Here is a 27305-nt window from a genome sequence, read left to right on the forward strand (position 1 = left end):
ATAAATAGCAACTTGCTATTGGGTCCTGGCAGTGCTATCTCACCCCATGTGCTTTACTCATACAAGTATCTCTCTACAATGCAATATAGAATCCTGTAAAAAAAAAAAAGAAGATACAAAGGCTTCAGGAGAGGATGGTAAGTTTCTATCTCACCTGAAGTGCTTTATTCCTACAATTACAGGTCAGTCCTTCTCTATTGTGTCTTATAAGTCCCTGAGTATAAGCTACCGAGCAGATCATCTTATACTACCTATGTGCAGTGTATGGGAGACATGATAGCAGCTGGTCTTCCATCCATCAGCTCTTAGGCCTCTTAAACACCAATATATATGCTGACCCGGGTTATAACTTGGAGAAGCATACATTCATGTTCAAGGGGCCTAAGAGCTGGAGGATGGGGACCAGCTGCTGTCATGTCTCCCATACACTGCACTTAGGAAGTAGAAGGGGATCTGGTCCATAGCTCAAACTTACTTAGGGTGCGACACTGGGTGCCGTGATATAGGCACAAATTGTTCGGCTGTATCTGCTGCCCCCATACGGTCGTGTGCGTGAGGCCTGAGATCCCACAGGAGGGGAAAACTCCTAAACTGGAGTCCGGTGATATGATGACAAGGAATAGTGTTACGCTCTCGGATCCGCACAATACCAACACGGCGTATACTTCACACAGTAAAATAGTTTATTTCAGTTTCCAATGCAGTCATTATATTAAAAACAAACAAAAAAAAAAAATATACAAATGACGATAAGTTAAAATAATATTAAAAAAAAAAACACTAGTTAAAATAAGTTACTTTCCTCGCTACAAAAAAAAAAAAAAAAGTGCAAAACTGATCTCGTCCAGACTGAATTTTACAGCATTTCATTCATTGATTGAATTTTTTTTTTCTATATTTAAATTATTTAAATTTTTTATCTGTAAAGAGTAAAGATCTCAGCACAAAGAAGTTTAACCGTTTCAGTGCTGCAGGAGTAGGAAAAGAAAAAAATATCGTGCAGCAATTCCAGACAACCTCTTCATACCATGGAGCTTGTAAGGACAGACAGACATGCGGAAAGAAACGGGGACGGAGGCTTAAGGCGTAACCTATGGAGATCCCTAGGGTGACACGGCCCCTATCACTGCAGGCTCTGCACTTAACACTGACCGCAGGTCTCTTACCATCCACTTGGTGGCAGTAAGATAAGGGGTTCTCCAGCTCCATCAAGAGCCACATCAGGTCCATGCCACTTGCGGTGGGACCCCCATGGATGATGAGAGTGAGGGTCTGCTGTACCCATAAATGAACATAGCAGCTGGTTGCCATGCGTCTGCTGCTAGATTCATCTTTATAGCACCGACGGACAGCAGAGCGCAGTACTCTAGTACTTCCATCAGCACAATAGGCACCACAATGCTGGTTCAACAGACCCCCAGCCCAAATCCATTCGGGGGGTGGGTGGGTGGGAGAACAACAGAGCCCTACCCAGATCCATTGGAATTCCGTGGACCCCTCTCCACATATCCATTAGAGGTACAACATACCCCTGCCAGATCCGTTTAGTCTGGCAGGGGTATGTTGTAGTCTACATAGGACCCCCTTTGTTGTGAGCCATGGAAATCCCACTAAGACAACCCCTTTAAATGCAAGTGCAAAGAATCGTTAAGCGCTAGTTAAAAAGGAGCCGTAAAATTCAAGTAGCCATATTGTAAGAAAAAAATAAATAAATAAATATTGCAGCACAAATCAGGATCTAAATTTATGCAGGACAAATCTACGGCCCCAGGGATCCATCTTCACCTAAAACAGCCGATGACAGAACACACAAGAATAGGCAGCTATTAAGGGTTTCTAGATAACCAGAAGCTCCAGCAATGAAAAGGTTAAGAATAGGGGCACCCCTTAGCGCCTGCTTCATCCCACCGCGTCCAAAAAGAAAAAAAAAAAACTTTGGCATTGAAGATGAAATACATGAAATCTTTGAAATGTAATAGGGACTGCAGATAAGTATGTACCCCCGCCCCTCCCCTCCCTAATCTACATTCACTGGCGGTGTACAGAAATATAATATATGGCGGCCTATTATAACATCAATCTATTCTTATCGGGGGGAAGGGGGTAAAATCCACAGGTCTGACCATTGTTCCTTGATACAAAGAAAATTCAGTGTTGCAGCGTGGCGCGGTTACAGTTCCTGTCCACTAGGTGGCGCCGCACTTCTCAGTAACTATGAAAGATCTACAGAAATTCCTTGAAAAATAATTAGGGGAAAAAAAAAACCCACTCCCCCCCCACATATCCCAAATGTCTGCTGTTTTTAGCGAGATGGCTTCATGATTGTGCGACGATATCCGGGATCATCTATAAAGCGTTGGTGGGCGTCACGCCCCGCAGGAGGCGGCACCTGGTGCCTTATTGCTAAGTCCTCGGAGCTATAGACGGGATCAGGACTGGATTACAGAGTGGTGATCGCTCACTAAGGACCTCTAGTGGCCGCCGGATGTAATTGTAAGAAATGGAAAGGGTTAAAGTTGAGGGTTTTTTTTTGTTCTACAGAGCTGCAGGTGCCGTAACCTGGATCCCTGGAGGCAGCTTAAAGCTCTGGGATGTAGCTGAAGAGAACTTAAGACATAAAGCAGGCAGTACGTGATAAAGTCAATGACGTCATTGCTCTCGCAAACAAAGGCGCGCTCCCCCACCACCCCTCCCCCATCCGCGTTTGCCCCTGGCAGGATTAGAGGACGCCGTATAAGCGTGTAGGATCCCGGCGGCAGGACAAACAGCTAAAAGTTCACAGTTTCATCGGACCGGATGCCCCCCTCCCCCCCAGTGTAGGGTCAGTCCAGTGACGGCCAGGAGGGGATGTAGAACCTCTGTAAGGAGCCCTCAAGGAGGCGCTCCATCCATAGCGAGAGCTTATTTAATTTCTTTTTGATGTTCCCCGCCCCGGAGCCCAGGGAAATCTTCCTTAAAGAGTCCCCGCTGGGAGAGCAGAGTTCTCCCTCGTCCGAGAGCTTCTCGTCTTCCAGCGTGGGCTGCGCTTTAAAGAGGCAGAAGTATTTTTTGTGTCCGTTTAGCGCCAGCACGTACCCGGTGTAGTCGCGCTCTAGGAAGTGCTCGTCGTACTGGTAGGCGATGGGCGCGGCGTCCTGGGCGAACTCCAGCAGGTACTCTAGCCACTCGCGGTGCTTGTCCAGGTTCAGGAACGAGAAGTGAAGGGAACTGCTCCTGTGAGACGAGACGCATGTGTGTTACTATATGTGCATCAACAAGGTCATGCGTTCATGTAGCAGAGCTGAAAGTGTCATGTTATATCACTGGACATCAGTGCAGATCACAAACTCCACTCTACTGCATCTGTGTATGTAGGTTATGACTGCAAGCAGCTGTCCGGCTATATATAGAGCGCTGTAGCTCCGCTATACATAGTCCAGGCTGCAGAGATCAGAAATTACCAATGCAAAGTCACAAAGGGGTCGTCCACTTTCAGCAAATAATTGATATTGTTCTACAATTTCCCAATATTTCTGTATCTATTCCTCAGGGTTTTCTAGATCTCTGCTTGCTGACATTCTACAGGAAACCTCATTGTTTTCTTCCTGTTAATAAACACCAGTTCATGGAGATGATATGTCACCCAGGTGCACGGCTCGTTAGTGTCACATTACAGTAATCCGAGCTGTGTGATATAACGAGCTGTGCACCTGTGTGACATCACGTGGCCGGGGATATAATGAGCTATGCACCTATGAGATATCACATGACTGGGGCCATAACGAGCAGTGCCCCTGTGACACATCACATGACCAGGGATATAACAGGCTGTGCACCTGTGTGACATCACATGACCAGGGATATTACAGGCTGTGCACCTGTGTGACACCACATGACCAGGGATATAACAGGCTGTGCACCTCTGTGACATCACATGACCAGGGATATAACAGGCTGTGCACCTCTGTGACATCACATGACCAGGGATATAACAGGCTGTGCACCTGTGTGACATCACATGACCAGGGATATAACAAGCAGTGCCCCTGTGTGACATCACATGACCAGGGATATTACAGGCTGTGCACCTGTGTGACATCACATGACCAGGGATATTACAGGCTGTGCACCTGTGTGACACCACATGACCAGGGATATAACAGGCTGTGCACCTCTGTGACATCACATGACCAGGGATATAACAGGCTGTGCCCCTGTGTGACATCACATGACCAGGGATATAACAGGCTGTGCCCCTGTGTGACATCACATGACCAGGGATATTACAGGCTGTGCACCTGTGTGACATCACATGACCAGGGATATTAAAGGCTGTGCACCTGTGTGACACCACATGACCAGGGATATAACAGGCTGTGCACCTCTGTGACATCACATGACCAGGGATATAACAGGCTGTGCCCCTGTGTGACATCACATGACCAGGTACGGGTTTTTAATCCACAGAAAGTAAACAATGAAGCTGCATATAGTGGAGTGACAGAAAGCAGAAAACTGTGAAGAATTGATACAGAAAGTATATTGTAAAATTGTAGAGCTATTCATTACAGAAACCATATCAATTCCTTGCTGAAAGTGGACGACCCCTTTAAAAGCAGTCTACAAGAACCGAAGCCACCCAATAACGATTTTTTTTTTAAAAGAATGGAGAAGACAGGACGTCTTCAGCCAGTGCAGCCTTCTTCTCAATACCCCTAATTATTTTGTGGGATGTCAATCACCAAGTGGAGATGAGTAGCATAGAAAGGAGAAAATGAGCGCACCAGTTAGATAGGTCCTGCCCATTGTGCACTGGAAAGCTTATTTATATAAATACATAATAATGCAGATTTCTGTAAAATGAAATTGTGTTGATTTTACTTGTGGGCAGACAAACTCCATTTAAGCAAGTGACATCAACTACAAAATTAATTTGGAGATGGATGAAAAGCCCTGAATGTGGGAGGAGAGGAGAACGGTATTTCTCCCCCCGTTATGTCATTATCCTTATATTTAGCATATGCTCAGCGGAAGCCATGGACAGATGCAAAACTGTTTCTGTCCCCCGTAGGCAATAATGGCCTCCACTGAGCGCATATGTCAATCAGTAGAAGGAAGTCGGGTGGAAAGATGTAGCCTGCCGAGTCTTTTCGCCCTGTGTTTCCTGCTGGATACAACATTGTGAAGTGTATACTGTGCAGACTGAGGCAAAAAGGACGCCCCGACCTATAAGTATAAGTCTATATAAATGTTCAGCTTATACACTAAAGTATCAATAAAACATGATGTGAATCATATTCACGTGTCCCTGCACACGATCACTACATACTCCACTCACCCGGTAAACGTATAGACTTCCTGGGCAAACCTCTGGAGCAGACTGGCCTTGGTGGAGCTGGAGAGGATGAGGACGACATTCATGTGGCCTGGACGCAGCCGGACGAGGTTACTCATATAGTTCACATCTGTTAACTCCGTCACTTCCACAAAGCCTTTCTTAGGAACCCTGGGCAGAAAATAATAAGTGTAAGTGTCAATAACAGAGGAGACATTTGTTATTAGTCCACCCTTGCCTGGCAGCATCAGCTTACCTGGTGCTCTCCTTGGTGAAGTTGGCCTCGCTGCTCTTCTCTTTGTCCCCTGGTTCTTCTTTATCAGAAGGAACAGAATCTCTCTCATCGCTGGAGTCACTGAGGGAGACGAAGAAAGTGTTACCCCTAATCCTGAACTATATGAAAAGTTATAGCTCACAGAAAACTTTCACTTACCTGAACGCCTGCACTATGACCGTCCCGAAGAGGATGAAAAGAGCGGAGAAGATCAGAGACAGCAGCGGCATCATCTCCCTCCTGTACAAAGAGTAAGGAGTTACTCGTGAGGACATAATCTTACCGAAAGATTTAGAGGATCACACCCTGAACAGTCAAGGGTTGTCCATAGGTTGTATATGTGTGTGGTAAAGCAAGCCAGCCTTATACAAAGGAATGACGCTGCAACATGAGATATAAGCTAAAGGACAACTCTTTAGACAAAGAGCAAAAGAAAACTTATGAACTTATTATTGATGATCAGCCTTAGAGCTTATTTAGACGAGTTGTTCATGTCCATGTGCCATCAGCAATTTTGAATGATGGAATACCAAACCATTATATACTAAGGGCTAGGGCTCATACAGATGAGCGTTTTTCACATCCTCCTGAAAACCCTCCAATCCTTCTGTAGCCTCACCAGTTATTATGTAGTGCGCTCTCCCATACGTCCGACCAGTAGTCAACTGCAGTGTAGAACCAGCGCAGAAAGAAGACCTGAAAACAAAAGAAGATGTAAAGCAATTAAAGTAAGGGTGGGGGGTAGGTAGGGGGGTTCAATAAACTACAGTCATCAGTCTTATCTAATGCTACACAACATATGCTCATTCTAGTCATATATGACTCGATTCAACTACCATGGTACTCGAATATTTCTATTATCTGCCCATCTACAAACATATTTTCAGCCCCCTACCATTAGCTGATTACCACCCCATAAGGGGCTTGGGGGGGGGGGGGGCAACCAATACAAATACCGTATTATCAACCACTACATTTTCAATGTGACATGTCTAAAAACTTACAGGCGCCAGCTCATCATTCAGATCAGACAGGATGGACTCGGTAGACAGGAGGCTGGGGTCTTTCCTCAAGCGATCCAAGAAATCCAAGAGCGTAAACTTGTTCTCCTCACTCCCACTCCAGACGCTGGCCAGGGTCTTATACACTATTCTGCCTGCAGAGTTCCTCCGCTCCAGGATCGCCACCTGCCCAGAGTATATAAATATGATTATAAATGTGTAGAAGAAGCCAAAACCATTGATCGGTATGGAGCTGCAGACATAAACAGCTTAGAGATCAGTAAAATAGTTATAAAAGCAGAAGGTGGTGGTACATACATGGGAGTCTCCGGGCTTTATATCCTCCCCTAGCAGTGAGCTGGCGAGCTCTCGTTGGCGTTCCTTAAAGACATGGACAAATCGAACCGTATCCTTGGTGTTGGCTGAGGCGAAAGCCAGAAAGGATTCATAGGTTTTCCTGAAGGGCTCCCCCTCTCCGGTGAGTAGGACAACGCAATATCTGCAAAAAACAAACAACTTCTTTATCTTCAGCATAGAGAGTCTAATGCAGAACCCACCGCAGCCTGGAGCCAGATGTCACAAGGCACCTACTCAGTATTTTATTTATTGTTCTACATCACATCCTATATAAAGTCCCAGGAGTAGCATATATGTTGTAAATAACTATATAGTTATTTATGAGGTATATACAGGCTGTCCCGACTTAAGAACACTGAACTTACACACGACCCATAGTTACAAACGGACCTCTGGAGGTTGGTAATTTACCGTAGTTTAGTCCCAGGCTACAATGATCAGCTGTAACAGTTATTAAAAGGTGTCTGTTAATAAAATTTATTATTAATCCTGGTTCTTATGACAACCCAAAGGTTTTAAAATCCAGTTGTCACAGAGACCAAAAATATTTTGTCTGACGTTACAATTAAAAAAATATACAGTTCCGACTTACATACAAATTCAACTTAAGAACCTATCTTGTACATAACCCGGGGGCTGCATATTATATGTATACATATATACACGCACACACACGTGTGCAGGACACACAGCATGACCTTAGTGATGACACTTACTTGCGCTGACGATGAGATTTCCTTACAGGACACAGCTCCTGAAATAGCTTTTGATTAGTCAGCCGGGCTGCGAGGAGGAATTTGTTAGTGGAAATGAAATCATCGATGACTTGCTTCTTCATTCCACGTGCCTACAACAAAAGATTCAGAACTTTATTTTAGGCTGCAGTCTGAGGTAGCAGAATACAGCGGATGTCCCCAATGCCACACTGTAAAGTGTAATGTAACCTTCAGGTCAGTGGTACCCTTTGGGGTGATAGGGCAGAGGCAAGGTCTCCTTTTTTCAATGTTTTGCTGGGCACAAAGTGTCTGGCGGTCACAGAAGACGAGACAGTAAGGCACTGTTCCTGCTTCTGTGACACCTGGCGCAAATATAGTAGTAGTTGTAAGTCACTAAGTTTTTACCTAGTGCCCGTCTTGGCTCAGAAAAAAGGTAGAAAACCCCTTTAAGCTGAACTAGCACAGGCTATTTACCACCAGCATGCCAATGCACCCGCCATGTTGAATCATGGCAACAAAATTTACCTGCACTACGTCCGCCGGCTTGTGAATGTGCTCCTTGAAGACCAGCATGGTTGGGGCGTACATGTTAATGTTATACTGGCTGCTCATCTGTTCCGTTTCCCTCTGGCCGAGGTCCACATATCCGAATGAGAGGTAATCCTTGTAGGCAAAGGCAGTGAGCTACAGAAACACAAAGGGGAAACCACATCATCAATATGGATGTTCTGTAGACAAAATAGAAGCCTTGAATACCCCCTTTAATGATGTAATATTTATGACAAGACAATAAGACCACATAATATAGAGAGCATGTGTATTGCCCTTACCTTATAAATCAGTGGGACTGGGGGCATCTGATCAAACAGGAGGACATGGGGCTTATTCTCCTGCTGCCAATTGGATAAGAACCTGACGTAGTTTTTATCTGTAATCTGGAAGAGACAACAGGAGGATGTAGCAAAATATCCTGTTACTTCTTATCTAGTAATATCCCAGGGCAGCGTCTTACCTTGTCCACTAGATTTCCTGGCAACAAACTTTCTACAAAGTGTCGAAGATTTTCCCGCAAGACAGCGTTGTGGAAGAAGGAGATCTTCCCGTTGATCACCCCCAAAATAGAAGGGGTGCTATGTGCACCGAGATGGTGAGCCAACCGCCTCTCGTACCCAGCATGCACCACTCCTATACCAACACCTAGAATAAGAGAAGTAATGTCAGCTGTATAAGAATCTGGAAATATGCCAACAGGACATAACTCAGGATCAGTACAGGATAAGTAATGTCATGTATGTACACAGTGACTGCACCACCAGCAGAATAGTGAGTGCAGCTCTGGAGTATAATACATGATGTAACTCAGGATCAGTACAGGATAAGTAATGTCATGTATGTACACAGTGACTGCACCACCAGCAGAATAGTGAGTGCAGCTCTGGGGTATAATACCGGATGTAACTCAGGATCAGTACAGGATAAGTAATGTCATGTATGTACACAGTGACTGCCCCAGCAGCAGAATAGTGAGTGCAGATCTGGGGTATAATACCGGATGTAACTCAGGATCAGTACAGGATAAGTAATGTCATGTATGTACACAGTGACTGCACCAGCAGCAGAATAGTGAGTGCAGCTCTGATGTATAATACAGGATGTAACTCAGGATCAGTACAGTATAAGTAATGTCATGTATGTACACAGTGACTGCACCGGCAGCAGAATAGTGAGTGCAGCTCTGGAGTATAATACACGATGTAACTCAGGATCAGTACAGGATAAGTAATGTCATCTGTGTACACAGTGACTGCACCAGCAGCAGAATAGTGAGTGCAGCTCTGGAGTATAATACAGGATGTAACTCAGGATCAGTACAGGATAAGTAATGTCATGTATGTACACAGTGACTGCACCAGCAGCAGAATAGTGAGTGCAGCTCTGGGGTATAATACAGGATGTAACTCAGGATCAGTACAGGATAAGTAATGTCATGTATGTACACCGTGACTGCACCAGCAGCAGAATAGTGAGTGCAGCTCTGGAGTATAATACAGGATGTAACTCAGGATCAGTACAGGATAAGTAATGTCATGTATGTACACCGTGACTGCACCAGCAGCAGAATGGTGAGTGCAGCTCTGGGGTATAACATAGGATGAGTCATGTATTGAACATACACAGTTGAATGTAAATATAAATTGATTCTGGAAGAAAAATGGGGACTCCTGTTTTGAAAGTAGCAAAGAGAGATCACAAACCTAGGCCTTCCAGCTCCTGCACCACCTCCTTCCACACAGGTTCGATGTGGATGCAGCTGAAGCACCAGTCGGAGGTGATCTTTATGAGGTAGGGCTTGCGGAAGCTGTCAGGGACCACCTCGTTGATATAGTGTGAGAACTGCAGGAGATATTTCTCATCCGTGGAATCCCTTCGCTCAGCGTTAAAGGGGAAGTGGAAGAACGACTCATCGAAATAGAAACTGTCGTGAAAATGTCGGAAGTGGTGATGCTGCTGCTGGGAGTATCCCTGGTTCTCTCCTACATCTCCGTATCGGTCATAGTTTGTCCTCTTCTCTTCGTTTGAAAGGATCTAAAGGGTCAGAAGTTAAAGAAGATTAAAATGCAAACGTGCCTTAGAGGTGATCTGCAAAGTTCATTCTTCTCTAGATGCGCTGTAAGAGACGACATGACTTGTCTTTATAGCTCCCTCCACTGAAAGGTAGTGATAGGACAGTGTCCCCATCATAGAGCCAAGCACTATGGGATTTGCCGTACCCCTTAGTTTACATTACTGAGCCCCTACAGCCCGGCCCCTTCATACCTCATAAGCTTTGCTGACTTGTATGAATTTGTCTTCTGCTCCTGGGTTCTTGTTTTTGTCCGGATGCCTGGAATAAATGAGACACTTATTAGCCCTCATGTAACAATACGATCTCCTCTGTGAGACCTGGGAAGCAGGTTAGTAATGTTCTGGTGACTGCACCCACCACTCTCGGGCAAGTTTCTTGTAGGCTTTTTTGATGTCCGCTTGACTCGCCGTCCGGCTCACTCCCAAAACACGATAGGGGTCAAAGTCGGCTGCAGAGAGGATCTTCAGAGCTAGGATTAGAAATACCAGTAACCGCCAGAGGTGGCGCAGCTTTCGTTGGCCCATATCTCAGGCTGTGTCACTGAAAAAGAAAATACATCACTTGTAATGAAAGATGTGTGATACGAAGCGGTACTGCATCCATCACTAATCCATCATACAATTTGTGGCCGGCTACAAACCCCTATGGGGGGGAGGGGGAGAGTGCCTTGGAACATTAGGTGAATATTACTGTGTAGTTCAGAATTGGAACCATGGACCTGAACTGAAATTTATGGACATGGAGGCTCAAGGAGGCGTCAACTGGATAAATCTTCTGCTGGAGAATGAGAGCAATTACACTACCAGACAGTATAGGAGGAGTATAGATGTAGTCTCACCTCTATGACTACCGCCACAGTGCCAGCGCTGTGCTCGGCTGGCAAACAGTGTATCACTATGATACAAGGACCCCCCCAATCAACTGCACTGTGTCCGGACCAAGCGATCTTACCAGTCAGCCAAATATTGTATAGGGCACCCATGTGCTACCACATCAGATAACACCCACAACACTTCTAAGGACCACTGCCATTAAGGGGCAATGCTGACAAGAGGAGGAAGTAAGGGGGGGGGGGTCTGTTCAATGGTTAGGTAAGTGTTAACACTCAAGTGATGCCAGGACACAGTGTCTGATCATTGCCCAGACATCATTATTCCTCCCCTGGCGCCAACTTCCCATAATACATCCTGGCACCTCTTACCTAGGTACAGTCCATCTTCCTATAATACATCCTGGCACCTCTTACCTAGGTACAGTCCATCTCCCTATAATACATCCTGGCACCTCTTACCTAGGTACAGTCCATCTTCCTATAATACATCCTGGCACCTCTTACCTAGGTACAGTCCATCTTCCTATAATACATCCTGGCACCTCTTACCTAGGTACAGTCCATCTTCCCATAATACACCCTGGCACCTCTTACCTAGGTACAGTCCATCTTCCTATAATACATCCTGGCACCTCTTACCTAGGTACAGTCCATCTCCCCATAATACATCCTGGCACCTCTTACCTAGGTACAGTCCATCTTCCTATAATACATCCTGGCACCTCTTACCTAGGTACAGTCCATCTTCCCATAATACACCCTGGCACCTCTTACCTAGGTACAGTCCATCTTCCCATAATACACCCTGGCACCTCTTACCTAGGTACAGTCCATCTTCCTATAATACATCCTGGCACCTCTTACCTAGGTACAGCCCATCTTCCTATAATACATCCTGGCACCTCTTACCTAGGTACAGTCCATCTTCCTATAATACATCCTGGCACCTCTTACCTAGGTACAGTCCATCTTCCTATAATACATCCTGGCACCTCTTACCTAGGTACAGTCCATCTTCCTATAATACATCCTGGCACCTCTTACCTAGGTACAGTCCATCTTCCTATAATACATCCTGGCACCTCTTACCTAGGTACAGTCCATCTTCCTATAATACATCCTGGCACCTCTTACCTAGGTACAGTCCATCTTCCCATAATACATCCTGGCACCTCTTACCTAGGTACAGTCCATCTTCCCATAATACATCCTGGCACCTCTTACCTAGGTACAGTCCATCTTCCTATAATACATCCTGGCACCTCTTACCTAGGTACAGTCCATCTTCCCATAATACACCCTGGCACCTCTTACCTAGGTACAGTCCATCTTCCCATAATACATCCTGGCACCTCTTACCTAGGTACAGTCCATCTTCCCATAATACATCCTGGCACCTCTTACCTAGGTACAGTCCATCTCCCTATAATACATCCTGGCACCTCTTACCTAGGTACAGTCCATCTTCCTATAATACATCCTGGCACCTCTTACCTAGGTACAGTCCATCTTCCCATAATACATCCTGGCACCTCTTACCTAGGTACAGTCCATCTTCCCATAATACACCCTGGCACCTCTTACCTAGGTACAGTCCATCTTCCTATAATACATCCTGGCACCTCTTACCTAGGTACAGCCCATCTTCCTATAATACATCCTGGCACCTCTTACCTAGGTACAGTCCATCTTCCTATAATACATCCTGGCACCTCTTACCTAGGTACAGTCCATCTTCCCATAATACACCCTGGCACCTCTTACCTAGGTACAGTCCATCTTCCTATAATACATCCTGGCACCTCTTACCTAGGTACAGCCCATCTTCCTATAATACATCCTGGCACCTCTTACCTAGGTACAGTCCATCTTCCTATAATACATCCTGGCACCTCTTACCTAGGTACAGTCCATCTTCCTATAATACATCCTGGCACCTCTTACCTAGGTACAGTCCATCTTCCTATAATACATCCTGGCACCTCTTACCTAGGTACAGTCCATCTTCCTATAATACATCCTGGCACCTCTTACCTAGGTACAGTCCATCTTCCCATAATACATCCTGGCACCTCTTACCTAGGTACAGTCCATCTTCCTATAATACATCCTGGCACCTCTTACCTAGGTACAGTCCATCTTCCTATAATACACCCTGGCACCTCTTACCTAGGTACAGTCCATCTTCCTATAATACATCCTGGCACCTCTTACCTAGGTACAGTCCATCTTCCTATAATACATCCTGGCACCTCTTACCTAGGTACAGTCCATCTTCCTATAATACATCCTGGCACCTCTTACCTAGGTACAGTCCATCTTCCCATAATACATCCTGGCACCTCTTACCTAGGTACAGTCCATCTTCCTATAATACATCCCGGCACCTCTTACCTAGGTACAGTCCATCTTCCCATAATACACCCTGGCACCTCTTACCTAGGTACAGTCCATCTTCCTATAATACATCCTGGCACCTCTTACCTAGGTACAGTCCATCTCCCTATAATACATCCTGGCACCTCTTACCTAGGTACAGTCCATCTTCCCATAATACATCCTGGCACCTCTTACCTAGGTACAGTCCATCTTCCCATAATACATCCTGGCACCTCTTACCTAGGTACAGTCCATCTCCCTATAATACATCCTGGTGCCTCTTACCTAGGTACAGTCCATCTTCCTATAATACATCCTGGCACCTCTTACCTAGGTACAGTCCATCTTCCCATAATACATCCTGGCACCTCTTACCTAGGTACAGTCCATCTTCCACTGCTTTATGCTGTTATGTGGTGGTAATGGGCAGCAGATATCATGAGCGCCATGACTAGTCTGTGAATCTCTACGCCATGATCAGACCACCAGGCTAGCTGTATCCCTCACTCATGGTCACTGGTTCTCTTTTCTAGGACCACATTTGGTAAGCACTAGCCACAGCATCCCAGTTACAGCCCACAAGATTTCGGATATGCTCTGATCCAATCCTCACATCACAATTCACCCCTTATCAGTCTCACATCGCTACTTTAGCCTGGAGATTTGACTCATGACCGGCCCTCACAAGCTGGACCACTGTCAGAGCATAGCCCTTGCTGCTCGTGTTATAATATTACGGCTGAGATTTTTTATTTTTGCATTTTCTTTCCAAATAAAATATTTGTATAACCCAGAGCAACATCCACAGCTCCAGATCTCACTCCTCTCATACATTGGTGATAGCAATGATTCCCAATGCCCACCCAGAATCCAGAGAAGTAAAGACCCCTGTACACCTCACCCCCACCCCCGGCTGTCATGCTCCTGGTGAGTATAGCCTAAGTTTTGGAAAACAAAAAGACATTTGGTCACTAATCCATGTGTCCCAAATTATTATGAAATGGTCCAGGACTCCCCCCATCTTATATTTATAGGGGGGTCAGCACTGATCCACCCACTAGGATTGTAATGAGACCTTATAGGTGGTATCCTGTTAAAAGCGTTGTACCAAGTATTTAAGTTATCTAAACAATAGAGGAGAACAAGCCAATTTGTGAAGGTCCGACTGCTGAAAACAAAATCAATCCACAGATCCCTTCTTAGTAATGGGTGAAGCACGGTGCTGGGGGATCACCAGAATACACACACACACAGAATGACGGACAGAGATAACCAGACGCTGTGCTCTGCAATTACCAGCACTTTGTATAATGTGAAACACGTTGTCAATTGAATAAAAAAAAAATTTTTATCGGGTACCTGCGCCCCACGAACCTCTCTTTTTTACCAGGGGGTTTACAGCTTGCAACCTAACAGTCCTATCCATTGCTACACTCCCTCTATATCCAACCCTTGGGAGAGGGTGAAGACGAGGCAGAGGCCACTCACTACATATGTCTACACCAGTGTTGTGGCTGAGCAACTGCAGTGACATAACAGGACATGATGTATAATATAGTATAGTATAGGAAGTATATAGTATAGTGTTATACTACTATATACTGCACTATAACCTCCTATAGTATAACACTATACTATATACTTCCTATACTATACCATATTATACATCATGTCCTGTTTTGTCACTGCAGTTGCTCTCCTCATATACTACTATATACTGCACTATAACCTCCTATAGTATATGAGGAGAGCAGCTGCAGTGACATAACAGGACATGATGTATAGTATAGATTGTATACAGTATAATCTTATTTTGGTTTATAGTACAGTATATAGCGGTATTTGAGGAAAGCGGCTGCAGTGACATAGCAGGTCATGAAGTATAATATGGTATAGTATAGTTAGTATACAGTACAGTATGGTATATGTAATATATAGCAGGGTATAGTACAGTATATAGCGGTATATGGGGAGAGTGGCTGCAGTGACATAAGAGGACATGATGTATAGTATACTACAGTATGGTATAGTATATGTAGTATATAGCAGTATATAGCAGGGTATAGTACAGTATATAGTAGTATGTGGTACAGTATATATCAGTATTTGAGCAGAGCGGCTGCAGGGATATAACAGGACACGATGTATAGTATAGGTAGTATACAGTACAGTATGGTATATGTAGTATATAGCAGGGTATAGTTCATGTAGTATATAGCAGGGTATAGAGCAGTATAGTATATGTAGTATATAGTACAGTATATAGCAGTATATGAGGAGAGTGGCTGCAGTGATATCAGGACATGATCTAATATAGTATAGGTAGTACACAGTACAGTATATAAAGGGTATAGTACAGTATATAGTGGTATATGATGAGAGTGGCTGCAGTGATAGGACATGATGTATAGTATAGTACAGTATGGTATATGTAGTATATAGCGATATATGAGCAGAGCGGCTGCAGTGACATAACAGGACATGATGTATAATATAGGTAGTGTATAGTATTATGTGGTAGTATATAGTACAGTATAGTATATGTAGTATATAGTAGTATATGGGGAGAGCGGCTGCAGTGACATAACAGGACATGATGTATAATATAGGTAGTGTATAGTATTATGTGGTAGTATACAGGGTACAGTACAGTATATAGTACAGTATATAGCGGTATACTGGGAGAGTGACATAACGGGACATGATGTATAATATAGTACAGTATATGTAGTATATAGCAGGGTATTGTACAGTATATTGCGGTATACGGGGAGAGTGATATAACAGGACATGATGTATAGTATAGGTAGTGTATAGTATTATGTGGTAGTATATAGTACAGTATGGTATATGTAGTATATAGTAGTATATGGGGAGAGCGGCTGCAGTGACATAACAGGACATGATGTATAATATAGGTAGTGTATAGTATTATGTGGTAGTATATAGTACAGTATAGTATATGTAGTATATAGTAGTATATGGGGAGAGCGGCTGCAGTGACATAACAGGACATGATGTATAATATAGGTAGTGTATAGTATTATGTGGTAGTATATAGTATAGTATGGTATATGTAGTATATAGTAGTATATGGGGAGAGCGGCCGCAGTGACATAACAGGACATGATGTATAATATAGGTAGTGTATAGTATTATGTGGTAGTATACAGGGTACAGTACAGTATATAGTACAGTATATAGCGGTATACTGGGAGAGTGACATAACGGGACATGATGTATAATATAGTACAGTATATGTAGTATATAGCAGGGTATTGTACAGTATATTGCGGTATACGGGGAGAGTGATATAACAGGACATGATGTATAATATAGGTAGTGTATAGTATTATGTGGTAGTATATAGTACAGTATGGTATATGTAGTATATAGTAGTATATGAGTAGAGCGGCCGCAGTGACATAACAGGACATGATGTATAGTATAGGTAGTGTATAGTATTATGTGGTAGTATATAGTATAGTACGGTATATGTAGTATATAGTAGTATATGGGGAGAGCGGCTGCAGTGACATAACAGGACATGATGTATAGTATAGGTAGTGTATAGTATTATGTGGTAGTATATAGTACAGTATAGTATATGTAGTATATAGTAGTATATGGGGAGAGCGGCCGCAGTGACATAACAGGACATGATGTATAGTATAGGTAGTGTATAGTATTATGTGGTAGTATATAGTATAGTACGGTATATGTAGTATATAGTAGTATATGGGGAGAGCGGCTGCAGTGACATAACAGGACATGATGTATAGTATAGGTAGTGTATAGTATTATGTGGTAGTATATAGTACAGTATGGTATATGTAGTATATAGTAGTATATGGGGAGAGCGGCTGCAGTGACATAACAGGACATGATGTATAGTATAGGTAGTGTATAGTATTATGTGGTAGTATATAGTACAGTATGGTATATGTAGTATATAGTAGTATATGAGTAGAGCGGCCGCAGTGACATAACAGGACATGATGTATAGTATAGGTAGTGTATAGTATTATGTGGTAGTATATAGTATAGTACGGTATATGTAGTATATAGTAGTATATGGGGAGAGCGGCTGCAGTGACATAACAGGACATGATGTATAGTATAGGTAGTGTATAGTATTATGTGGTAGTATATAGTACAGTATGGTATATGTAGTATATAGTAGTATATGGGGAGAGCGGCCGCAGTGACATAACAGGACATGATGTATAGTATAGGTAGTGTATAGTATTATGTGGTAGTATATAGTACAGTATGGTATATGTAGTATATAGTAGTATATGGGGAGAGCGGCCGCAGTGACATAACAGGACATGATGTATAGTATAGGTAGTGTATAGTATTATGTGGTAGTATATAGTACAGTATGGTATATGTAGTATATAGTAGTATATGGGGAGAGCGGCCGCAGTGACATAACAGGACATGATGTATAGTATAGGTAGTGTATAGTATTATGTGGTAGTATATAGTACAGTATAGTATATGTAGTATATAGTAGTATATGGGGAGAGCGGCCGCAGTGACATAACAGGACATGATGTATAGTATAGGTAGTGTATAGTATTATGTGGTAGTATATAGTACAGTATGGTATATGTAGTATATAGTAGTATATGGGGAGAGCGGCTGCAGTGACATAACAGGACATGATGTATAGTATAGGTAGTGTATAGTATTATGTGGTAGTATATAGTACAGTATGGTATATGTAGTATATAGTAGTATATGGGGAGAGCGGCTGCAGTGACATAACAGGACATGATGTATAGTATAGGTAGTGTATAGTATTATGTAGTAGTATATAGTACAGTATGGTATATGTAGTATATAGGGAGAGCGGCCGCAGTGACATAACAGGACATGATGTATAGTATAGGTAGTGTATAGTATTATGTGGTAGTATATAGTACAGTATGGTATATGTAGTATATAGTAGTATATGAGTAGAGCGGCCGCAGTGACATAACAGGACATGATGTATAGTATAGGTAGTGTATAGTATTATGTGGTAGTATATAGTACAGTATGGTATATGTAGTATATAGTAGTATATGGGGAGAGCGGCTGCAGTGACATAACAGGACATGATGTATAGTATAGGTAGTGTATAGTATTATGTGGTAGTATATAGTACAGTATGGTATATGTAGTATATAGTAGTATATGGGGAGAGCGGCTGCAGTGACATAACAGGACATGATGTATAGTATAGGTAGTGTATAGTATTATGTGGTAGTATATAGTACAGTATAGTATATGTAGTATATAGTAGTATATGGGGAGAGCGGCTGCAGTGACATAACAGGACATGATGTATAGTATAGGTAGTGTATAGTATTATGTGGTAGTATATAGTACAGTATAGTATATGTAGTATATAGTAGTATATGGGGAGAGCGGCCACAGTGACATAACAGGACATGATGTATAGTATAGGTAGTGTATAGTATTATGTGGTAGTATATAGTACAGTATAGTATATGTAGTATATAGTAGTATATGGGGAGAGCGGCTGCAGTGACATAACAGGACATGATGTATAGTATAGGTAGTGTATAGTATTATGTGGTAGTATATAGTACAGTATAGTATATGTAGTATATAGTAGTATATGGGGAGAGCGGCTGCAGTGACATAACAGGACATGATGTATAGTATAGGTAGTGTATAGTATTATGTGGTAGTATATAGTACAGTATAGTATATGTAGTATATAGTAGTATATGGGGAGAGCGGCCACAGTGACATAACAGGACATGATGTATAGTATAGGTAGTGTATAGTATTATGTGGTAGTATATAGTACAGTATAGTATATGTAGTATATAGTAGTATATGGGGAGAGCGGCTGCAGTGACATAACAGGACATGATGTATAGTATAGGTAGTGTATAGTATTATGTGGTAGTATATAGTACAGTATGGTATATGTAGTATATAGTAGTATATAGGGAGAGCGGCCGCAGTGACATAACAGGACATGATGTATAGTATAGGTAGTGTATAGTATTATGTGGCAGTATATAGTACAGTATGGTATATGTAGTATATAGTAGTATATGGGGAGAGTGACATAACAGGACATGATGTATAGTATAGGTAGTGTATAGTATTATGTGGTAGTATATAGTACAGTATGGTATATGTAGTATATAGTAGTATATGGGGAGAGCGGCTGCAGTGACATAACAGGACATGATGTATAGTATAGGTAGTGTATAGTATTATGTGGTAGTATATAGTACAGTATGGTATATGTAGTATATAGTAGTATATGGGTAGAGCGGCTGCAGTGACATAACAGGACATGATGTATAATATAGGTAGTGTATAGTATTATGTGGTAGTATATAGTACAGTATATGTAGTATATAGTAGTATATGGGGAGAGCGGCTGCAGTGACATAACAGGACATGATGTATAGTATAGGTAGTGTATAGTATTATGTGGTAGTATATAGTACAGTACGGTATATGTAGTATATAGTAGTATATGGGGAGAGCGGCCGCAGTGACATAACAGGACATGATGTATAGTATAGGTAGTGTATAGTATTATGTGGTAGTATATAGTACAGTATGGTATATGTAGTATATAGTAGTATATGGGGAGAGCGGCTGCAGTGACATAACAGGACATGATGTATAGTATAGGTAGTGTATAGTATTATGTGGTAGTATATAGTACAGTATGGTATATGTAGTATATAGTAGTATATGGGGAGAGCGGCCGCAGTGACATAACAGGACATGATGTATAGTATAGGTAGTGTATAGTATTATGTGGTAGTATATAGTACAGTATGGTATATGTAGTATATAGTAGTATATGGGGAGAGCGGCTGCAGTGACATAACAGGACATGATGTATAGTATAGGTAGTGTATAGTATTATGTGGTAGTATATAGTACAGTATGGTATATGTAGTATATAGTAGTATATGGGGAGAGCGGCTGCAGTGACATAACAGGACATGATGTATAGTATAGGTAGTGTATAGTATTATGTGGCAGTATATAGTATAGTACGGTATATGTAGTATATAGTAGTATATGAGCAGAGCGGCTGCAGTGACATAACAGGACATGATGTATAATATAGGTAGTGTATAGTATTATGTGGTAGTATATAGTACAGTATGGTATATGTAGTATATAGTAGTATATGGGGAGAGCGGCTGCAGTGACATAACAGGACATGATGTATAGTATAGGTAGTGTATAGTATTATGTGGTAGTATATAGTACAGTATGGTATATGTAGTATATAGTAGTATATGGGGAGAGCGGCTGCAGTGACATAACAGGACATGATGTATAGTATAGGTAGTGTATAGTATTATGTGGTAGTATATAGTACAGTATGGTATATGTAGTATATAGTAGTATATGGGGAGAGGGGCTGCAGTGACATAACAGGACATGATGTATAGTATAGGTAGTGTATAGTATTATGTGGTAGTATATAGTATAGTATGGTATATGTAGTATATAGTAGTATATGGGGAGAGCGGCCGCAGTGACATAACAGGACATGATGTATAGTATAGGTAGTGTATAGTATTATGTGGTAGTATATAGTACAGTATGGTATATGTAGTATATAGTAGTATATGGGGAGAGCGGCTGCAGTGACATAACAGGACATGATGTATAGTATAGGTAGTGTATAGTATTATGTGGTAGTATATAGTACAGTATGGTATATGTAGTATATAGTAGTATATGGGTAGAGCGGCCGCAGTGACATAACAGGACATGATGTATAGTATAGGTAGTGTATAGTATTATGTGGTAGTATATAGTACAGTATGGTATATGTAGTATATAGTAGTATATGGGGAGAGCGGCCGCAGTGACATAACAGGACATGATGTATAGTATAGGTAGTGTATAGTATTATGTGGTAGTAAATAGTACAGTATGGTATATGTAGTATATAGTAGTATATGAGTAGAACGGCTGCAGTGACATAACAGGACATGATGTATAGTATAGGTAGTGTATAGTATTATGTGGTAGTATATAGTACAGTATGGTATATGTAGTATATAGTAGTATATGAGTAGAGCAGCTGCAGTGACATAACAGGACATGATGTATAGTATAGGTAGTGTATAGTATTATGTGGTAGTATATAGTACAGTATAGTATATGTAGTATATAGTAGTATATGGGGAGAGCGGCTGCAGTGACATAACAGGACATGATGTATAGTATAGGTAGTGTATAGTATTATGTGGTAGTATATAGTACAGTATGGTATATGTAGTATATAGTAGTATATGGGGAGAGCGCCTGCAGTGACATAACAGGACATGATGTATAGTATAGGTAGTGTATAGTATTATGTGGCAGGATATAGTACAGTATGGTATATGTAGTATATAGTAGTATATGGGGAGAGCGGCTGCAGTGACATAAAAGGACATGATGTATAGTATAGGTAGTGTATAGTATTATGTGGTAGTATATAGTACAGTATGGTATATGTAGTATATAGTAGTATATGGGGAGAGCGGCCGCAGTGACATAACAGGACATGATGTATAGTATAGGTAGTGTATAGTATTATGTGGTAGTATATAGTATAGTACGGTATATGTAGTATATAGTAGTATATGGGGAGAGCGGCTGCAGTGACATAACAGGACATGATGTATAGTATAGGTAGTGTATAGTATTATGTGGTAGTATATAGTACAGTATGGTATATGTAGTATATAGTAGTATATGGGGAGAGCGGCTGCAGTGACATAACAGGACATGATGTATAGTATAGGTAGTGTATAGTATTATGTGGTAGTATATAGTACAGTATGGTATATGTAGTATATAGTAGTATATGGGGAGAGCGGCCGCAGTGACATAACAGGACATGATGTATAGTATAGGTAGTGTATAGTATTATGTGGTAGTATATAGTACAGTATGGTATATGTAGTATATAGTAGTATATGGGGAGAGCGGCTGCAGTGACATAACAGGACATGATGTATAGTATAGGTAGTGTATAGTATTATGTGGTAGTATATAGTACAGTATGGTATATGTAGTATATAGTAGTATATGGGGAGAGCGGCCGCAGTGACATAACAGGACATGATGTATAGTATAGGTAGTGTATAGTATTATGTGGTAGTATATAGTACAGTATAGTATATGTAGTATATAGTAGTATATGGGTAGAGCGGCTGCAGTGACATAACAGGACATGATGTATAGTATAGGTAGTGTATAGTATTATGTGGTAGTATATAGTATAGTATGGTATATGTAGTATATAGTAGTATATGGGGAGAGCGGCTGCAGTGACATAACAGGACATGATGTATAGTATAGGTAGTGTATAGTATTATGTGGTAGTATATAGTACAGTATAGTATATGTAGTATATAGTAGTATATGGGTAGAGCGGCTGCAGTGACATAACAGGACATGATGTATAGTATAGGTAGTGTATAGTATTATGTGGTAGTATATAGTACAGTATAGTATATGTAGTATATAGTAGTATATGGGTAGAGCGGCTGCAGTGACATAACAGGACATGATGTATAGTATAGGTAGTGTATAGTATTATGTGGTAGTATATAGTATAGTATGGTATATGTAGTATATAGTAGTATATGGGGAGAGCGGCCGCAGTGACATAACAGGACATGATGTATAGTATAGGTAGTGTATAGTATTATGTGGTAGTATATAGTACAGTATGGTATATGTAGTATATAGGGAGAGCGGCCGCAGTGACATAACAGGACATGATGTATAGTATAGGTAGTGTATAGTATTATGTGGTAGTATATAGTATAGTACGGTATATGTAGTATATAGTAGTATATGGGGAGAGCGGCTGCAGTGACATAACAGGACATGATGTATAGTATAGGTAGTGTATAGTATTATGTGGCAGTATATAGTACAGTATGGTATATGTAGTATATAGTAGTATATGGGGAGAGCGGCTGCAGTGACATAACAGGACATGATGTATAGTATAGGTAGTGTATAGTATTATGTGGCAGTATATAGTACAGTATGGTATATGTAGTATATAGTAGTATATGGGGAGAGCGGCTGCAGTGACATAACAGGACATGATGTATAGTATAGGTAGTGTATAGTATTATGTGGTAGTATATAGTACAGTATAGTATATGTAGTATATAGTAGTATATGGGTAGAGCGGCTGCAGTGACATAACAGGACATGATGTATAGTATAGGTAGTGTATAGTATTATGTGGTAGTATATAGTACAGTATGGTATATGTAGTATATAGTAGTATATGGGGAGAGCGGCCGCAGTGACATAACAGGACATGATGTATAGTATAGGTAGTGTATAGTATTATGTGGTAGTATATAGTACAGTATGGTATATGTAGTATATAGGGAGAGCGGCCGCAGTGACATAACAGGACATGATGTATAGTATAGGTAGTGTATAGTATTATGTGGTAGTATATAGTACAGTATAGTATATGTAGTATATAGTAGTATATGGGTAGAGCGGCCGCAGTGACATAACAGGACATGATGTATAGTATAGGTAGTGTATAGTATTATGTGGTAGTATATAGTATAGTACAGTATATGTAGTATATAGTAGTATATTAGTAGAGCGGCTGCAGTGACATAACAGGACATGATGTATAGTATAGGTAGTGTATAGTATTATGTGGCAGTATATAGTACAGTATGGTATATGTAGTATATAGTAGTATATGGGGAGAGCGGCTGCAGTGACATAACAGGACATGATGTATAGTATAGGTAGTGTATAGTATTATGTGGTAGTATATAGTACAGTATAGTATATGTAGTATATAGTAGTATATGGGTAGAGCGGCTGCAGTGACATAACAGGACATGATGTATAGTATAGGTAGTGTATAGTATTATGTGGTAGTATATAGTATAGTACGGTATATGTAGTATATAGTAGTATATGGGGAGAGCGGCCGCAGTGACATAACAGGACATGATGTATAGTATAGGTAGTGTATAGTATTATGTGGTAGTATATAGTACAGTATGGTATATGTAGTATATAGGGAGAGCGGCCGCAGTGACATAACAGGACATGATGTATAGTATAGGTAGTGTATAGTATTATGTGGTAGTATATAGTACAGTATAGTATATGTAGTATATAGTAGTATATGGGTAGAGCGGCCGCAGTGACATAACAGGACATGATGTATAGTATAGGTAGTGTATAGTATTATGTGGTAGTATATAGTACAGTATGGTATATGTAGTATATAGTAGTATATGAGTAGAGCGGCTGCAGTGACATAACAGGACATGATGTATAGTATAGGTAGTGTATAGTATTATGTGGTAGTATATAGTACAGTATGGTATATGTAGTATATAGTAGTATATGGGGAGAGCGGCTGCAGTGACATAACAGGACATGATGTATAGTATAGGTAGTGTATAGTATTATGTGGCAGTATATAGTACAGTATGGTATATGTAGTATATAGTAGTATATGGGGAGAGCGGCTGCAGTGACATAACAGGACATGATGTATAGTATAGGTAGTGTATAGTATTATGTGGCAGTATATAGTACAGTATGGTATATGTAGTATATAGTAGTATATGGGGAGAGCGGCTGCAGTGACATAACAGGACATGATGTATAGTATAGGTAGTGTATAGTATTATGTGGTAGTATATAGTATAGTATGGTATATGTAGTATATAGTAGTATATGGGGAGAGCGGCTGCAGTGACATAACAGGACATGATGTATAGTATAGGTAGTGTATAGTATTATGTGGTAGTATATAGTACAGTATGGTATATGTAGTATATAGTAGTATATGAGTAGAGCGGCCGCAGTGACATAACAGGACATGATGTATAGTATAGGTAGTGTATAGTATTATGTGGTAGTATATAGTACAGTATGGTATATGTAGTATATAGTAGTATATGGGGAGAGCGGCTGCAGTGACATAACAGGACATGATGTATAGTATAGGTAGTGTATAGTATTATGTGGTAGTATATAGTACAGTATGGTATATGTAGTATATAGTAGTATATGAGTAGAGCGGCCGCAGTGACATAACAGGACATGATGTATAGTATAGGTAGTGTATAGTATTATGTGGTAGTATATAGTACAGTATGGTATATGTAGTATATAGTAGTATATGGGGAGAGCGGCTGCAGTGACATAACAGGACATGATGTATAGTATAGGTAGTGTATAGTATTATGTGGTAGTATATAGTACAGTATGGTATATGTAGTATATAGTAGTATATGGGGAGAGCGGCTGCAGTGACATAACAGGACATGATGTATAGTATAGGTAGTGTATAGTATTATGTGGCAGTATATAGTATAGTACGGTATATGTAGTATATAGTAGTATATGAGCAGAGCGGCTGCAGTGACATAACAGGACATGATGTATAGTATAGGTAGTGTATAGTATTATGTGGTAGTATATAGTACAGTATGGTATATGTAGTATATAGTAGTATATGGGGAGAGCGGCTGCAGTGACATAACAGGACATGATGTATAGTATAGGTAGTGTATAGTATTATGTGGTAGTATATAGTACAGTATGGTATATGTAGTATATAGTAGTATATGGGGAGAGCGGCCGCAGTGACATAACAGGACATGATGTATAGTATAGGTAGTGTATAGTATTATGTGGTAGTATATAGTACAGTATAGTATATGTAGTATATAGTAGTATATGGGGAGAGCGGCTGCAGTGACATAACAGGACATGATGTATAGTATAGGTAGTGTATAGTATTATGTGGTAGTATATAGTACAGTATAGTATATGTAGTATATAGTAGTATATGGGGAGAGCGGCTGCAGTGACATAACAGGACATGATGTATAGTATAGGTAGTGTATAGTATTATGTGGTAGTATATAGTACAGTATAGTATATGTAGTATATAGTAGTATATGGGTAGAGCGGCTGCAGTGACATAACAGGACATGATGTATAGTATAGGTAGTGTATAGTATTATGTGGTAGTATATAGTACAGTATGGTATATGTAGTATATAGTAGTATATGGGGAGAGCGGCCGCAGTGACATAACAGGACATGATGTATAGTATAGGTAGTGTATAGTATTATGTGGTAGTATATAGTACAGTATAGTATATGTAGTATATAGTAGTATATGGGGAGAGCGGCTGCAGTGACATAACAGGACATGATGTAACCCTGTGCTGTTGTACCTGCGGCCTCTCCTCTCGGGCTGCGGCCTCTCACCTGGTGTCGGGCAGCGCTGTGTGTGCGCTGTGTCTCCGCTATGTGGCGCTGCTCCCGGCTCCGCTCCCCTCCGTTTCTGCCGCCGCTCCCGGTCACTGCCCCATTACGGCCTGAATCTCCCCTCACACACGGAACCGGAAGACGGACAGCGAGTCCCGCCCACCAACCTTCGTCGAATCTCTCTGACTGACAGCGGTCTCCCCCAATCAGCAGGCGCCATTCTTGACGGGCAGTCCCGTCTCCCTGTCAGCATCGCTATGGATACCAGCTAGAGGCCGCCCCTCACGTCCCACGTGATCCCTTCCCCAGCGCCCTCTGGTTGCTATAGCAATGGACCTGACTCTCGCATCCTCCATGTTATGTGCGCTCTCATTAACCCCTTCCTGTCCTCCTCCTCTCACATCTATTCTCCCTGACCTTTACCCCTGCCTGTCCTCCTCCTGTCATCTACTGTCCCTGACCTTTACCCCTGCCTGTCCTCCTCCTGTCATCTACTGTCCCTGACCCTAA

General features: G+C 41.4%; 1 protein-coding gene across 4 annotated transcripts; it reads right to left on the reverse strand.

The window, feature by feature from the left end:
* Positions 1-27042, reverse strand: DNAJC16 (DnaJ heat shock protein family (Hsp40) member C16). Of its 4 annotated transcripts, XM_072155203.1 has the most exons (16): positions 26796-26952; positions 10646-10828; positions 10480-10546; positions 9918-10248; positions 8675-8859; positions 8493-8597; positions 8188-8346; positions 7663-7793; positions 6908-7088; positions 6593-6775; positions 6208-6284; positions 5748-5828; positions 5571-5669; positions 5318-5485; positions 3076-3213; positions 1-93 (listed from the first exon to the last, which is right to left on the reverse strand). In XM_072155203.1, exons 2-16 carry the CDS (start codon positions 10810-10812, stop codon positions 54-56), a joined length of 2112 nt encoding a protein of 703 aa, XP_072011304.1. In that variant the 5' UTR covers positions 10813-10828; positions 26796-26952; the 3' UTR covers positions 1-53. The 4 variants fall into 4 exon arrangements, with proteins under 4 accessions (XP_072011304.1, XP_072011302.1, XP_072011301.1 ...); XM_072155201.1 differs by lacking the exons at positions 1-93; positions 26796-26952 and adding an exon at positions 26963-27042 and having other exon boundaries at positions 670-3213; XM_072155200.1 differs by lacking the exon at positions 1-93 and having other exon boundaries at positions 670-3213; positions 26762-26952.
* Between the last annotated feature and the right edge of the window lie 263 nt (positions 27043-27305).

Source organism: Engystomops pustulosus, chromosome 6, assembly GCF_040894005.1.
Source record: "Engystomops pustulosus chromosome 6, aEngPut4.maternal, whole genome shotgun sequence".
Taxonomy (NCBI): Eukaryota; Metazoa; Chordata; class Amphibia; order Anura; family Leptodactylidae; genus Engystomops; species Engystomops pustulosus.